This window comes from Oryzias melastigma, linkage group LG1 (assembly GCF_002922805.2).
Source record: "Oryzias melastigma strain HK-1 linkage group LG1, ASM292280v2, whole genome shotgun sequence".
Classification (NCBI taxonomy): Eukaryota; Metazoa; Chordata; class Actinopteri; order Beloniformes; family Adrianichthyidae; genus Oryzias; species Oryzias melastigma.
Genome location: NC_050512.1, coordinates 25,144,638 through 25,161,983, shown reverse-complemented (window position 1 = coordinate 25,161,983; position 17,346 = coordinate 25,144,638). Strand labels below are relative to the sequence as shown.

Genomic DNA, 17,346 nt, shown 5'->3' with positions numbered 1-17,346 from the left:
TTTCAGTTCAGCATGTAAATGAAATTCGTTTTTAAACCGTTTCTGTTATTCTTTAAGAAAAAAATCGATTATTATTTCTATTAAAATAAGAATTGTTTCTTTCAATATATAGGATGCTCACACAGACACAGAAGTTCTTGATAAACATTGATTAGCTTAAAAAAATGTATGATTTATAAGAAAACCATGCATAAAAATAATCTAAAATTGGTAAATGATCAGGGTTAAAGTATTTTTGTTAGGTGAAACAAACATGTAGTCTTAATGTGATTTTTTTTTTTATCCTTGTTTGATTAATTTTCTTGATTTTCTTGATTAAGTTGCAACTTTTTTGGAAATCCTGAGTTTAAAGTTGTTCTATATATTTGGCAAATCCTTCAGGGCAGGGGTCTGCAGTCTGTGACTCCAGTGTCTCTTTTATCCCTTCATTTTGGCTCTTTAGTTCTAAATAAAAATGACAATGATTCAAATAAATAATCAATTACTTATTTCAGTTTTGACATTTCTTTTTAGATTTTTAATATGAAAAAACAACAGAGCAAAATTATGTAATAGAAATTTTGTTGAAATATTCTTTAAATTTGTGCTTCTATTGTAACGTTACTCAAATAAAAGTCTCCAAAATTCTTATATTTGGGTAAATTACTCTGGAGTGGTTAAAGTTTTAAACAAATGCAGTTTAAAACAATTAAAATGTATTTAGAAGTATGTGTTTTGTGTCTCACATCTTAAAAAAGATAATAAAAATCTCAGTTTATGTTGGAGTATTTTTAACAATTGGATTCTGCTTCATTGTTCTTTATATTTGAAAGTAAAAGGAGAAAAATTATCGTGGTGCACCAAAATCCTGATAATAAAAAGCATCATCTTTGACTGTCTTGCATTTTATTTTGAAATTACTTTGCTGCAGGAAACAGAAAACAAAAATAATCAAAACATATAGAAGCATATAAATCATATAGACACTGTTATAATTCAATTTTGTAATATTTCAAATCTACATTTCATAAAGATTTTTACTGATTACAAAAACGTAAATATTGTATATTTTTCAAATCCATAATGTGGGACTTTCCGGTGTTTCGCTGGATTTTGATCTATAAGAAAATGGACCAAATGGCTCTTTTAATACTAAAGGTTGGAGACCCCTGCTCTAGGGAATCTTTTGGCTATAAACTCCAAATTAGGAAGGCCACTTCTAGTCTTCGGTATGGCTTGACTGTGGATTTGAACACACAACCTTCCGGTCTCAGGGTTGACACTCTACTACTAGGCCACCGGAACTGATTGCTTTAATTATAATTTTTGGTCATGGACCTTTTAACTGTAAAATCTTTGAAATAAACAAATTTGTTCAATCTGTTGCATCCACGCTAGGTGTAAACATCTTCAGAAACCAAGAATGAGTGCTCTTATTTTACAACAAAAGCACACTTTTTGAGCATCTGGATTAATATTAAAAACTTTCAAGCAGTTCACAAGAAATACAAAAATTGAGGTGTTGAAACATAGTGAGAGGACACCACCTGAGCCCCCCAGGCCTCACAAGATTTATGTTCACCCCTGCTTACGGTCATGTTAAAGCCTTTTTTCTGTAGTAAATAAAAATATTTTTCAAGCTTACCCTTAAAAAAATAAAAGGATTTTATTATTAAATGTAAAACATTACCATAAAGATAAAATGGTCTCCTTTTTATATTTTTAGTTTATCATTATTTTCTAGTTTTTTTCTCATTATTATTTTTTAAGATTAATAATAACATTTTAAAAAGTCCTTTTAAGAAAAAAAAAAAAGTGAAAAAGTCTCCTCAGCCAATCAGAAGCGGGCGTCATATTACGCCCCTCCCCCTGATGCTCCCGAACCTCCCGGTCCTCTCGGCCGACCCCGGTGTCTTTGTCCGGCTGGGAGCCATGTAAGTCCCGTTCCGTGGGGCTCCCGGAGGCTCCTCGTTGGTACCGAACCGAACCGAACTGAACCGAGCCGTAAAAATACGGCGGCATGGAGCGAAGCGCGGAAACTTCCAGGTGAGCCAACTTTTTTCTGCTCTCTCCTCCTGCAAACTGAAGGATTTTCCAGATTTTTCTTCAATCTGGTGAAGTCAAACTGAAGGTCTTTCGCTCAGTTTTTTGGTTTCCTGCTGTCAGTCCAACAGAAAAGATACATTTAAAACCAGCAGCGAGTTTGCAAATGTTATTTGACTTTTTGTTTACAGGGACTTTCACAATAAAAGAGAAAAAAAAAACTTCCGTTTTATTCCTAATAAAAGTGTTTCCTGGTCTATGATTAGCATATTGACATATATGTTTGGTTAAAAATGTGTCGGGAAACAGATCAACAATTTTTTTCTTCAAATTTCTTCACAGCAGCTGGCTTTAGGGGGCGGGGCCTATGTGTTGCTCCACCTCCTTTCATGCTTTTCTGTTTGTGTTTTTATGTTTTTCTTGTTCCTCTGCCTTTCTGAGAACTCTTAAAGTCGATGAAGTTGCTTATCGACTTGATCTTGCACAAAGCACATAACAGATGTGTTCATGTCTTCATGGAAGAGTTGGGGGAATGGTAATGAACTGTATTTTCAACTATCTCCTATTTTTTACTGTGTAATAATTGTAAGTTGTAACATCAAAAGCACAAATATTTTTAGTAGTTTATTGTTTTAAACATGTGTTATTGGTTTTTATGGACAGAAATAGCTTCACTGTTTCAGTGTTTGTGATGTTGGGTTGTTTTTAAACCAGTTCCCCATCTTTACTACAGTTCCATGAAAAGTATGTGAATCCCTTTAGCCAGAGTACTTCCTGTTTCAAAAACGAATATGTAGATTCAGATTTTTCTGCTACAGGAAATGTTTGGTTGAGATTATTGCTGCCAAAGGGGGGTCAACTGATGATAAATCTGTAGGTTCACTTGCTTTTACACTATCTACTGTGAACTTGTGTGAGAAAAACTTTTAGTTTTTGTCAAACTACATCGCAAATGGGGCCGTAATCTAAAATACGCCTTAGGTTGCCAAACAGGAAAAGCATTTATTGAACACACTTAAACAAAAATTTAAAAAAGTAACTCGGGTAGGAATATTATTCCAGAATAAATCAACTTAAACCGTAAATAACTTTTGATATTTTACTCTTCGTGAAAATCTATTTTGTCAAAATTATACAAGTTAGAATTGAGCCCAAGATAACATCCGGCCACTAATAATGGTAAACTAAAATGATCTGGAGGGCCGGATAGAATAACCCAGGGGGGCCGGATCGAGAAACTTAAAAATGTATCCCCTCCATTTGCAAAGAAAGATTCCAAATGCAACTTTTCTTGTGTTACCCGCCACCAGACTGCTTTTAGCGCTCAAGCTAATCGAGAGAATCCGGTCGATTTTCAAAATAAAAGATTTCCGTCTCATAAAAAAAGTAAAAGTGTATAATTTATTAGTTCTTCCTGCCCTGTGGCAAGGGATCCACGGACCGGCGCCAGTCCGGTGGTTGGGAACCACTGAGTTAATTTAGTTACTGCTGGACTTTTTATATTGGAAACATTTTCCTGCTAACCTGATGAACCTACTCAGAGGAGAAGGACGCGTCTTTAAGATCAGAATCCTGTGATAACATGGCGTGCATGTCAGAACCATTCTTTAAGTCAGATCATTCCTGAAGTAAAGTTGTAATATTTTATAATAGACTAAATAGATTGACTTGTTTGTGTAACAAGGTTTCTGATGAATAAATGGTGAACTGGCCCAGCTCCAGTTACCTTTCTGTTTAAATCAGCTTCAACCAGGAAGTTAAGTCTTGCCCATGGCCCAGAGGAATCCACTTTCACTTCTTGATTCCAAATCAAACTGTCTGCTGTTTTAGGGAACACCCCACCCTAGAATAGAACAGAGCCAGAACCAGGCTCACACCCAAATCTTAACACTTTCATTTAAATAAACCACGCCCCCTTTTTCCAACTTAAGTAGTGCCAATTATTTAACACAAATGTGTGGAAATACTACAAATATTCAGTGTGAAGTTGGTTTATGGCTTCAGTATTTGGCTGATGTTTCCTCAAACCCACGAAGAGGTTAGCTTCACCAGAACCTTTTGGGTCGTTCCTCGTGGCGTGACAGGGAATAAAGATGGCATTAAAATCAGGAGGAAAAGAGCGAAAACAGCTCATCAGAACTCGATTGGGGTTTTGATGCTTGTGTTGCTCAAAGTTGAAGTGTCTCTTTGTGCAGCTGCTGTAAGGAACAGAAATCACTCTGGGGTTTGTGAAAAATTGACATCATTCAGTCCAGTTTTCCCAGACAAAAGGTCGTCCGAACTGAACAACTTCAGCTTCTTTTGGACTCTCACAGTTGACAGTTCGAGTGTCTCACCGTTTCTCTGCAGTGCAAAGTCAGCAAAGCCGGCAGCAGTTTCACACTGATGTCTGGAATTTGGTAAAAGTAATCCACAAACCCCCGTTGACCCTCATCCCCGCTATGTTTGCACGTTCTAGCTGTCGGCACTTTTCTCCGGTTTCTGTTTCTGAAGCGAAACAGAAAAACTACGTAAATCCTTACGTAAAAAATATCTTTTTTTTCACTCCATAAAAGTCCTTTAAAGCTCATGAGTTAGGGCTTTTTAAAGGTTCGTTTTGTCTCAAGTCGCACTCCAGAGATATTTTTATCACATCTTCCATCTAAACCTGAAGAAATGTAGACCTTTCCTTTTCGTCTGCTGTTTTCTTCTCTACGTTTATTGGAGCCAGAAAACAGTCTCGCCTCGTTTCTGACCTTCACTGTGGATATTTATGTGAGGGTGGAGTCTGACACAGTTTCTGTCATTTCGTTTAGTGGCTTTTCTTAAACACAGACTGTGATGTTTATTTCAACCTTTGGGAGTTTGTTATTAAAGATTGATGTAATTAGAGGTCAGCTCATAGAAACGTTTAAATCAACCCAAACAGACTTAACTTTTAAAGTCTTTTCTATTTAACCAAACAGCATCGGTGGATGTGTGCAGCTGAGCTCGAGAACCTCTGACCCAAATTCTTCTTTGCAGCCACAAACTTGGCGGCTTCACCTGGATTTGAGCAATTGTGTTTTTCCTGCTCTCTTTGTCCAAATCCGGCTGTTTCCTGCGGACGCTCACGCCCACCCCATCATATGGGCAGCCTCGGGGTGAAAACATGACCCACATGCAGGAGTCTTCTCTGCAAGCGGGGTTGTGCAGCTGGCTGCGGCCCCCCCTCCCTCGACAGCGCAGAGCCTCTCCAGGAATGCACAAAGCTGCACTTCATGTTGTCTTGACAGTTTAAATAAGCTCCAGTCGCATGTTTTCCAAAGAGCACACTTGTTACCCTTAAAGCGGCACGCAAGTTTGTCCGCTCCAAGTCTGTGTTTAATTAACAGATAGCAATAAAAATGTCACCAAAACAGACTTACTGAACTAATTACAACATAGCCTAGCTATAAGGCTAACTAATTAGCTAAAGTAAAAAATCATTTTTTCTTTCAAGATTTGCATTGTTTTCTAAAAAATAAGCCAAGAAAAGATCATATCTGTTAGCGTTCTATGCACGCTAGTTAGCATATCAACATTAGCATATTTGATTGATTCTAACTGAAATGAACCAATCTAGATTATTTTTTTTTTCATTTTTATTTTTTATTTTCTTTAACATATTTAAAAAGTGTAAAAATGTGAAGTCTTAATAATAAATTTATTTTACTTTACTACATAAGTGTCAGTTGATTTAGTTAAAATTTAAAATTAACTTACAGCATAAAATGTTAGTCAATGCAGAATACAGGTATGCTACATTAGCATTAGCATGCTAATCCTTTTTATTTCTTTTAAACTTCAGTTTTTTTCTCAAGAGTTAAAACAAGAAAATCAATAAAATAGAAAGTAATTTTGTATGTTAGCATTAGGATTCTATCTCTGCTAAAGCAACATTAGCATATTTTATCAGCTTCAGCTGAAATGAATAGATTTAGATAATTTTTAAAGCACATGCATAAAACTTTAGCATTTTAACTTAACTACATTTGTATCAGTAGATTCAGATCAAATTCAAAACAAACTTACAGTAAGTTTGTAAAGGTAGCAAACGCTAAAAATACCACATTAGCATTAGCATGCTAGTTCTTACTCTGCTAAAAATGAGCTTTGATTCCTGTTTATCCGTCAGTGTTTTCTTGTACTTAGACATTACATATTTACATAGGTCTAAATTCTAAAATTGGCATGCTAAGTTTAATTAATTAGTACTAGCAGACGGAAAAAATACAACAATAAATGATCACATTTTGCGGTTGTGTCTGATACTACAATTCTAAAATCCAGTCCTATGGAAAATTTAGTGGGCATCTATACTTACTAGATTGGCGAATATAGACCATAATGCATTGTTTCTGAACGTTTGAAAAAGACATCTTGTATTTGTGTTGCATTTTTAACTTTTAGCTGATGTCAGCAGAAACAGGTTGGACGTATAAAGGTTGCCAGCTGTTTTGGTTTATGAGTCCGCCACTAAAATGTGAAAATATTCCAAATCTACGAGGAGGTAACAAACACATAACTTTTTTATTGGTTAGCCACTAACACAGTTACACACAGGTTTGGTAGACGTGCGCACATCCACGCACAAAAAAGTTTCAGGTCTTACGGAGGTGAAGCAGTTTGAATGGCAGAGGACCTACAAAGGTGGGAGGTCACTCTGTTTTCTACAATACCCAGCATGCTCTCTGACTCACCTCAGGCTATGATCCGCTCATGTGGAAACTTGTTTCGTTTGCCTCATTTTGATAGTTTTTGTTGGCAAACATGATGGTTTCACATCTTCCAACATAAAAACAGAATCCATTCCCCGCCCCCCCCGGTTAACAAGACAGACTCAGCAGAGTTCATGGTTGAATTCTTCCCGGTGTTTTTATTTGATTAAAATAAAATGAAACCTTTGAAACTTCTGCTCTTTGGGACATTGTTTTGTTTTGGCACAATCTGTATTGGGGGCAAACATGGCTCTGAAGTAAATGATGACATCATCAGCAAAAAGGGTTGTTTTTTAAGGTTTTAAATAGTTTTAAATACAAGATAACATTTTTGTTTAAAATATGAACTTTAAACCTTTTCTTATTCTCTTTCCTGAATTTAGTTATCAATAATATGGCCTGTTAGTGAAGAGTTAACAGTTGAGAAGACACGAATCCTCTGTAGAGTCTGTTATCCTGACCGGATCAGCAGAGATTTTTGCTTGTTGACTGTTCTGCGAAGGCACTGAGTTTTTTGGATGCTGGGTGGGGGTCGACTTCCTGTCCGTGTGAGATAAAAGCTTTATGGTGAACTGGAAGACAAAAGCTTTTTCAGGACTGTGATCGTCTGCCAGGAAGGAGGAGACGCCTCTAATGGTTTCAGCCTGGAGAGGAGGAGCGCAAAAGGAGACGAGGAGAAACAAACTCCTGAGACGGGGAACTTGTGAAAAACAAAGATTTGTCTCTTTAAACACACAGATTTGGGTTTCAAAAAATGGAATTGAATTATGAAACGGATGCACGAAAGATCATGAAGGTGGAAATGGGGAGACAGACTGGAATGAAAGCATTCCATCGAGCAGCACCTCCAAAACACAAACTGTGGCCAAAGCAGGAATTTCCTTCGCCTGCACCGCAGCTAAAAGCCTATTTTTGACCCGCAGAGATCCAGCCTCCACCAACCAAACTCCAGACCTGAGAGCCACCGAGTCCTGGTCGCAGGAGGACCACATGGCCTCCTGGATACCGCCCGGAAACTCCGCCTGCGGCCTCAGCAACCGAAGCGGAAGTTTCTTCAAGGTGAGGGACGACGGCGGTGGAGCAGATGTTCACAAATGTACAAAAAACATTTGGAGCCGCGCAAAAACTGCTTTTAGAGATGCACTTTTTTATTTCCTTTCTTAAAAAAACAAAGCAAAATGTTTCACCCACAGCTCTGCCACACATTCTAGGTGTGGTTAAAAAATGTGTTCACGTTCTATGTTGCCATGGCTACAGCCTCAATGAGTAATTATAAAGATGTATTTGGAGCTGCTATAAAAACAGCTCTGCACCACGAAAGTGTCTGTAATATTCTTTCATTGGTAGTAATATAGAACAATTTATCTAGAAAAGAAACATATTTACTAGAGCTTCTATCTGCGATTAATTTAGATAAATCATTAAACTGATGGCTAAATTTAATTATGAATTAAATGCAAACATGAAAGTAGAATATGTAAACATGATGGAACACACTAAGACTTTGTTTAAAAAAATGTAAATTTTTATTTTTTTTATTTTGTTTTATTAGAGCATAGGAACAGTCTGTTCTTCAAAAAAAATAGGAGCATGTATTTAAATATATATAATTCTATAAAGCAAACAACATTAAAGAATTTACAGAAAAGTCAATTGTTTTGGAATTAACGTTTTTTTAACCCTTTGATGAAATCCGCAAAAAAATCTGCAATATCCGTTTTTATATTATATTTTTGCTCATAACAATGTGAATTTAAGAACTGGTGTAACTGGATTATAAACTATTAATTTTTAATTGCTTTAGCATTCTGTTATTACAGCAAGCAGTCTTTAAAAAAATTAACAACAAAAACTATAAAGATTTTAATATTAGCAAACTTTTTCCCGCCAAAAGTGTTTGAGAATTCATGGAGGCAGCCATTTTAAAATGAGCAGGAAAAGCCCTCCACTGCCTCTAGTGGAATGATGATGAACTACAGGAGAGAAAACATGAACCCAGTTGGGGTTTTTAAGAAAAGTTTGGATCATGCTAATGCTTTAAAGGTCTCAGAAATGCATTTATAAAATCAGATGCGAATTGGGTAAAAAAACATCAATTGATGGACAATTTATATTCTACCAGAAAACATACATTATAGCATTATAAGACATCTTATGCAGGGGAAATGAAAAGAAGCAGAATAAAGACAAACCTATTTCTCTGCCAGTTACATGCATACATTTAACAAAAAGCAAAAGTTACATCTACAACTAAGTACACATTGTTTTTTTTTTTTTTTTGCTTTTTTCTAAGATCATATTGTTACTCATAATAACTTGCAGTATAAGCATCAAAAACAGTTGAGACTAATGTAAAAAATGAGAGAATCTATAGGTATCTTCTTTTTTTTTTTTACTTTTTTTTCTTTTACACCAGCACAATAATTATATAACAAGGTCATTAGTTGTATTTTTCTTAAAATTCGGCGCCATCACCACAGTGTATTTTCTTTCTTAGATTTATTAATCTATTATTCCTTTTTAACATTGTAAAGAAGCTTTTAATTAAACAGAATCAGTGAGGAAATGACATAAAATTGAAAACACACTAAAGTTTAGAAACTATTTACAGGTATTAATTTGGTAACAAGGATTAACGTGCAATTATTCCTTAAAGTTTTGACTTTTTTTGTTCCCACTTTAGAATTTTTGCTCATAATGAGAGGCTTTAATAAAGGAAATAAAACAGTACTAGGAGAGTTTTTATGTACAGCCATGTAGTCATTTTATGTTGTTATCAGCGTGATAATTGAAAGGATAACCATTGGTTGCTAAGGAAAAGTTTATTTTAGAGTTCAGATGTGAAAATTGCTTCACATAATTATGAGATCCAGACATGAAAATATTGTAATGGTTGGACCATCACTTTCCTAACGTCTGTCTTAGTATAAAAGCATTTTCGCTCATCATGAAAGAAGGATTTTTTTATGTATAGCAGTCATTTTATATTTTCTTATCAGCATGAGAAGGTTTCTAAGGAAAGATTCAAAATCCTCTTTAAGTAATATATACACTTTTTTTTATCTCTATTGTTTTGTCAAACTGATGCTGCTTCTTTTGGGTGTAAAACTTTCCTTCAGAGGTTTTCCCGAAGCCCCACTGGGACTAATAAACTGTTGTAGAACACTTTTGTGTTTAGTTGCTGACAGAGTGATGTCAGTGAAAGAGCTGCTCAAACACAAGTCCCAAAACTTTCTCTCCATCTGTCCCAATTTGTCTCCTCTTCACTGCATCTCTTCTCTATTTTTTCTATTCTCAACAAAACCCCAAACACTTACTGGTTGTTTTTTCTTTTCAGATTTCATTTGATCTATTCCTGGAGCATTAACAAACTAGGATGCATCTGTTTCCTCTCAGCCTTTCATCTTCACTGCTTTAAACTGTCCGTTTTCCTTGAGATGGAGTTCGTCCTGGACTGAAAGACCCGACTCTCTTTGGAGGAGAAACTCCACAGTCCTGACTGCAGGATTCAGTTGTGTTCTGTTTGTGTTTGTTTTTCGTGAGTTGAGCAGATTATTAGTCAGAGAGCAGTTCAACAACAATTCTCTTAGTCTCAGAATAATCCACACTCGTGCGTGGGGGTTTAGAGCTTTGATCGGCTGCAGGTTTGCCTCACACGGATTACATATGGTCCGTAAAACTCTGACTCCCATTTCTGCCTGGAACCTCAGGCTTTTTTTTTCTTTTAAGAATCTGGATGTTTGTGCGGATAAATGAGGGACTCTGACCTGAAAGTAGCTGAGAAACCAGAAAAACACCTGAAATGTCTAATCTGTGATCCATCTGTGGGATCTGTTTGATCTGAAAACTTCATTTCATTACAAAGAATGATTGCATCTTTTGCATGTTAACAAATGTGTGTTAATTAAGGATTTTTATGGCAAATCTTAAGCTTTTTAGGAATTTTATCGCTAATTTCTGTCAGAATATGAGAGGTACGCCTCAACACTTCTTATTTTACTTTAAAGTAACAATCCGTCAGTAGTAGAACTGAATAAAGAGCTGTTTGTCTGCAGCGTTTGGAAGCTCGGTTACTCTTAAAAACTGTAACTCTAAAGCAAACGGACGAGACTTTTTGGACCGAAGACACAGACGTGCACTTTTCATTTCCTTTGCTGCTTTTTCCATCCTCACCACCTCTGTGAAAACCGTCAAAACCAAACATAGTTTCCCTCTGACTCCATGCATGACTTTAACAGCAGCTCCTGAAGAGAGCGGCTGTCTTCTGCACACGGCTGAGGGAACCGCTGTCCCGTCTGTTTCTGGATCTAATGTGATGAAAGGGGGGAACAAATCCAGAACGAGTGGCAACAAACATGGACTTGGGTTCAGAAGGAGCTCTCGATGCGTCTGGACGTGACCGTTTCCCGTGGAAATCATGCTCTGTGAGGCTCGTGGCTCTGATCCAGTCGTTTCACAACTCCTCAGCCAGCTGACCTTCAGTTTACAGCTCAGGAATTCCTCTCCACCGACTGTTTATTCCTTTTTTTTAATCCGTAAAGTTACAAGTTATGCTAAGAAACAAGGTCTCTGCTTCTGTTCAGGCCTGGATTTTTTAAAACTCCTGAAAGTGCAACAGACTTTTTGTTTGAAAATGAATTTTGGGATTTTTTTTTTTTTTTTTACGAGTTTGCTTTGGTTCTTGAAGGTTTTTCAGGTTTCAAGTCTGCATTTGGACCTGAGCTTTACCAACTTTTATCTGGTTAATGTGTAAAGATTTAGCTGTTGGTGATGCTGAGGAGCAACCTGGTCCCACATCTGTAGCCTTCCACCGCCGTGCTTTACAGCAGACGTCCGTTCTTTCTCATCAAAGGATAACAATTTTCTGGTTGTGATCTTGGTTGTTGGTAATACAGCCTGTAGAGTCTGTAGATGCAGAGGAGTGAAGACAGATTTCTCATGCCGTCACATGAACTGCTAGTTTTCAATCTACCTTATTTAGCTCCGCCCATTTTTGTCAGTTTGTCAGCAGAGGTCTACATGAAGGAGAGATCCTCTCCCATGATGGACAGGTGATGTACCAGGACTGTTAAAGAAGAATAAGCTTATCTGACTCTACAATTACATGTTTGAATAGTGTAGCAGATGACTGTGGGACAGCTGGGGGAACAAGACGAGCCAGAGGGGAGGTCCACGACCAAGAACAGGAGCACAGACGATCCACCTGGAATCTGGAATCCCTCCTGCTCTCCCCGAGTGGAGTTGGAAAGAGGGACAACACATGAACTGCACTGCACCAAACAGAGGATAAGAAATAGTGGAGTAGATAGAAATAGAGGACAGAAGTCATTATATAAGTTAGTATAGTTATTATAGTAGCTTGTAACTAAATTCAAAGTCTTTCAATCCTAATGGTCTCCACTTAGAGTTAGTGACAAGTTTTATTCTTTTCATTTAGTTTTTGTTACGTAGAAACAGACAGAAGGAAAAAATAACCATTTCTGAGAACTTAAATGTCTTTTATTTGAAGTCCTACTCTAGTCATCTTTTGATTTATATTCAAAGTGTTTTCAGTGGTTTTTTAATTATGATTGTGCCGTTTTTAGACACAATCAAAAAACTTAGCACAGAGCAAGCCCACCCCCACTTCCTATCACCCATCACTCCGGCTAGCTTACAGCCCCTCACCGCCAATCTAAAATTAGCAGTGCAGCTAAAAGGCTAACCAGTGGTACAGTCTGAGCCAGATACCGGCTCGGATGAGGAAACCAAAGACGTTCATGGATCTATGTGTCTGTCAGTGGATGCATCAGAGTGGAGCGGAGCAGGGAGCTTGCGGCTTGCCGTAGTAGCTTCTACATCACCGTTACAAGCTTTTTCAAACAGCAGTTTTTCATCTGCTCCTGATAAACAAACAAACAAAAAAATATTCAGTTTCGAGCTTAATTTTCTTAATTTATGTTCTCCACCATAAAAAAATTAAGACACTAAAAACACAATGTTCATTGTTTTTACTGGATAACAGATAAAGGTTGAGTAAACCAGTAAATTAATCCTTGCAGAACATCATGTGTACAATCCAACAGCAGCAGAATAAACATTCTTGTTTATTCTTTATGTTCACTAAAAGTGAGTTACAGCCCGTCAGAGTGACGTCAGCCTCCTATAGTTCAGCTGTCTGCTGTGTCATTCTCTCAGGGTTGATGCTCGGCGCTTCTTCTCAGAGCTCACAGAAACTCTGAAACTCGCTCATCCTCAGCCGGCGTCGTGTCACCGTTCTTACCTGAAGTGAAGCTGTTTCAGAGCTGGATCCACTCAGTGTGGTCAGCAGGGGAAATGTCAAGCTGCTGCGGTTTGGACCGGAGCCCAAACTTCAGGGGAATGTTGTGGAAAGGATGCCTCCTAGTGGTTGAAAGCCTTACAGCAGCTTTTGTTCATTACCAAAAGCCTAAAGAGAAAATGTTGGTTTTGTGAAATGTGTGACGCATCCGTTCCCAGGAAAACAAAGTCACTGATGGATCAGGACAGATGATAAAAACTCTGTTGTTCATTTGTTTGGGGATTCTGAAGAAAGAAAAAGGTTTTTCCTGTTTACAGAAATCACAGTGTAGTAAAACAAAACAACATTCATTTCTTCTGCTCAAAAACAAAGTTTTATTTTGAAAAAATGCACAAAAACCCATTTATATTTCTATTGTTTGACACTTTATTTCCTAAAACAAAAATTATTTTTTCATTTGATAAAGTAAAAGCACATTTTATAAAAAAAAAAAACCTCTACATTTAGCCTTCCAAAACACAACACATAAAAAAATAATTATACTTACATTTGCTCTTTAGCAGAAATGTTCTGAAAATTTTTCACTTCTTAAACATTTAAGAAACTCAATTTTAGAGAAAGATTTCTCTGACAATTTCCTAAAACGTGTTAAAAATGTTTACCCTCATCCTGATTTCTTTGTTTTTAGTTTGTTACACTGAAAGGATTCAAAGCATAACATTTTAAATAAGGACTTCATTGTTTCACTAACAATAAAAAAGATGTTTATAGTGAAGGGAAAAAAAGTTGCTTTGTTCTGTTTATTGTGAAAAGTAAGTGAAACCAAATTCTGGATAAGGAAGTGAAATATTTGTTGCTGGATGAATTCAGTTCCACTTATTTTCCGTTTTTTCTGCATGAACGACTGTAGATCAAAACAGAGTCTCAGAATGAAGTCCAGCGCTGCCAAACCTTCATTCTGACCAGTTTAGAGGTGGACCTGCTGCTGCTTTTGGACCATTAATTTACTGCAGAACATAAATGAAGTCAAATATTCACCATGAAGCTACCACCACCGTGTCTGAAGAAACAGGAGACATTCAGGAAGTTCTTCTCCTGTTTCTTCAGTCCAGAGAATATTTGTCCTAAAGTTTGTGAGATGATCTGGAAGTCTTTCTCTTTGAAACAGAATTCATTTTAGTCCAAAATGGAGGATGTTTTGGATGAGTCGTTCTCTCAAAGCCATTTTGGTTGGTCAATCCTGGGATCATCAGTTTCTGTTCCTCCAAATTAGGATCAAAATGTTTAGTGTTCTTGTCAGAATAAATCATTTCTGTGACATCTCACTCTGATGTATTTTTTAATGATAAACACATGAAACCCTGAGATAGAAAGAGTAAACCCATATTTCAATGACAGAGCAGATAAGTCCTATCAGAGTCGGTATGAAAATAGTGTAACGTGACAGGAGACAAATCGTCTGAACTTCCTGTCCGCATTTGCCCTCTGTGTTTATGCTGCCGTCCTCATTGCGTCTGAATCTGGCCACGGGTCATTTCATCAACGGAGCTCGCTCTCCACGTTTCCTGTCTGAAGGAAATGAGCTCTAAACAGGAAAAAATGACTAACTGCTTCCTCAACTTTTGTTCAGGATTGGTCTTCTGGAGCCCCCAACTCCAAGCCTGCCTTCTTGTTTTGCCGTTCCTGTTGAAGCAATGCTCGTGGTTTTGTTTTCTGCTCTTTGTCCTCCTCCTCGCACTGGTTAAAGCTTCTGTTTTCTTATTTAAGCTGATCGACTCGTTTGCGTCAGAGATCGGGGAGCTGAAGAAGGAGATGGTTCAGACCTCTGTGGAAAAGGAGCCCATGAAGTTACCGGGGTAAGACACAGACCCGACTGCTGGAAGTCTTCTTTTTCAATATTTAAAAGCTATTATCCTACACCAAATTGTAAAAAAAAAGTCTTTAAATTGCCCCAAAATAATGACTGTCATTTTCAAAATATATAGTTATCATTTTTATTTTGTTCCGTAAGAAAATCAGTTTTTATATGTTTAATTAACACTTTTTAGACTAAATAATATGATAAAGAAGACATAAGGCTTGTTAGGAACTTCAGTTTCAAACTAAAAATGTAAATTTCTGCTTGATATTTGACAAAGTTTGACCAGCAGAGGGCGTGATCATGTTGCTGTGATTCCATCCTCTCAGGCTGGATAGAGACGTTTACCTGCAGGTCACACACTGCGGTGAGCTGGTGGGTGAAAGGGACTCTGGGTATGACTCCCTGCGGCGGAGGATGAGCGTGCTGGACAGGTTGACTCAGACTCACCCGGTGTGGCTGCTGCTGTCGGTCAGTGAGGAAGAGGCTGACCGGATTCTGCTCAAACAGCCTCCAGGGGTAACGGCGACTGGACCCAAACGGGCCTGAATGTTAACAGATAGTCGGTTTCATGTTTTTCTTCTGTCTTGGAGCAGGTGTTCCTTGTCAGGAAGTCAGCCGCCCTGCAAAGGAAGGTGCTCTCTGTTCACCTGGACGAGGATCAAGCGGAGACCCCCATTAATCACATCCCCATCAGAGAGAGCCAGTACAGTAAGTACCATGTCTGTTTAAACTTTATTTCTTAAAAAACAAGATTTTGTCTTTTAAAAAGCTATAAATAAAGTTTTACACCTCACTACTCCCTATATAACCCCTAAAAGCCTCTAAAGTGTGGGACTGTCCACTCCCCTGGATCTGAATAGAATTTAGACACATTGTCATCACTTTTTCCTTTTTATTAGACACCAATTGATTATTTGATGAAGTAAAAATTAATAAGCATAAACATTTTACAAAAGTGAATCTTCTATTCTGATGATTAAAACTTGGGTAATTTATAAATAAATGTAAATAAACCTACATTTTTTATATAAACCTTGAATTCTTTTTGGGTTAATTTGGGGTTAATTTCTCACTACCCAGTAGGAGCCACAAAGTCTTCCTTCACCCTTTAAATACAAGACACTGATTTATATTTATGCTATTGTTATTATTATGATAATTTTAACCTGGACATTATTTATATTAACAATTAGGCTTTCAAATGAGACTGTCTCTGTCATGAGTTTAATCCAGTCCTTCACTGAGGCTTGTGGGGACTTTTTCATTTTCTTAGAAAAAGCCTTGCAGCTGCCATAAACCCAGCCACCACAAGTCCAAACAGTTTTTTTGGTAATCCAGGAGGATTAACAGATTGATCTCTAAACAGACACAATTGTGGTAATGTAGGAATAGGTAATCCAAGCACATGTTCAATACTTGAAATCACTTCAACCCAATAAGGAGTCAACATGGGACATTTCCAGAAATGTGTATAAATTCCCTATTTTTCATACTCCTTTTTTAAGCCAGTTACACCACAAAAAGGTAATTTCTCCACAAGCACTAATGGGTTTTTGCAAACTGAGGAATATACCTGTTTATAAGGACAGATTTCTAGTATTTTATGCATCTTAGTCCATGTCCACTGTGAATGTGGTAAGACTGGGTTTTGCTGTATTGTACTGGTGGGTTTTTGTGAGAGAAACTGAATGAAACTAAGACAGGGTACCAGAGCTTTTTTAAGTTTAACCCACTTTGGATCAGAACCAGGATTTGTTCTAGTGTCTAGATTGTTAGTTCATTTCTGGAAGTGCCAGTCCTTCGGCATCCTTTAGAGTGCTCAGCTTCCTTCATCCAATTCTTTGCTTCTTACAATTCCATTTTTTTTACCTAGCCCATTACATTGTTTCCAATAGACATTACTAATGATTACTGGTATCATCATCAATGTGTAATTAAATTGTGTAGCTACAAGTATCTTAACAGCAACTTTTCCCCACAAAGTGAGATTTAGCATCCTCCTTTTTTCCAACTTTACCTTCAGTTTTTGAAGTCCTTATGGAATATTTGAAATTGTAAAACTTAAGTCTCGTCAATAATTCAAAGCTTTTACCTATTTGTAATTTACTATACTTTTAGAGACTCAAATTTAGTTGCATTCCAGAAGTTCCGCTCAGGTGACGATTTCTTCAACAACACCAACTGACGAAATCAGGACAACACCAGGACAGGAAACAGCATGTCAGAGTCAGACATGCCTGTTTCCTGTCGGCCTCTGGATTTACCACACAAAAAAAGACCCAGGAAAAAATGAGAAACGAGAGTGTGACTGAAGGCTGTTGTACACCAATATTTGTTTCTTACATTTACAGAAAAATAATAGACATAGAACTGGAATACTATTAAATCTTTAAAAAATGTCTTATGTACAAGGTTTTCGGGGCACCACATGTGTCATACCTGTGATGCTGTCTAGGTTTTTTGTCGTTTCTTTTATTCATTTTTTC

The 17,346-nt window shown here is 37.2% G+C and overlaps 1 protein-coding gene across 2 annotated transcripts in view; it reads left to right on the top strand.

Moving 5' to 3' along the window:
* Positions 1–1,223: 1,223 nt before the first annotated feature.
* The window catches only part of LOC112157425 (ras and Rab interactor 2), a 30,438-nt gene continuing 14,315 nt past the window's right edge, over positions 1,224–17,346 (top strand). The window contains exons 1-5 of one of the 2 annotated variants that reach the window (XM_024290137.2): positions 1,224–2,025; positions 7,664–7,799; positions 14,767–14,855; positions 15,187–15,376; positions 15,454–15,568. In XM_024290137.2, coding sequence (XP_024145905.1) covers positions 2,000–2,025; positions 7,664–7,799; positions 14,767–14,855; positions 15,187–15,376; positions 15,454–15,568 — 556 coding nt within the window. In that variant the 5' untranslated portion in view covers positions 1,224–1,999. The remainder of the gene's footprint in view (positions 2,026–7,663; positions 7,800–14,766; positions 14,856–15,186; positions 15,377–15,453; positions 15,569–17,346) is intronic. The other variant, XM_024290136.2, reaches the window with a different exon arrangement.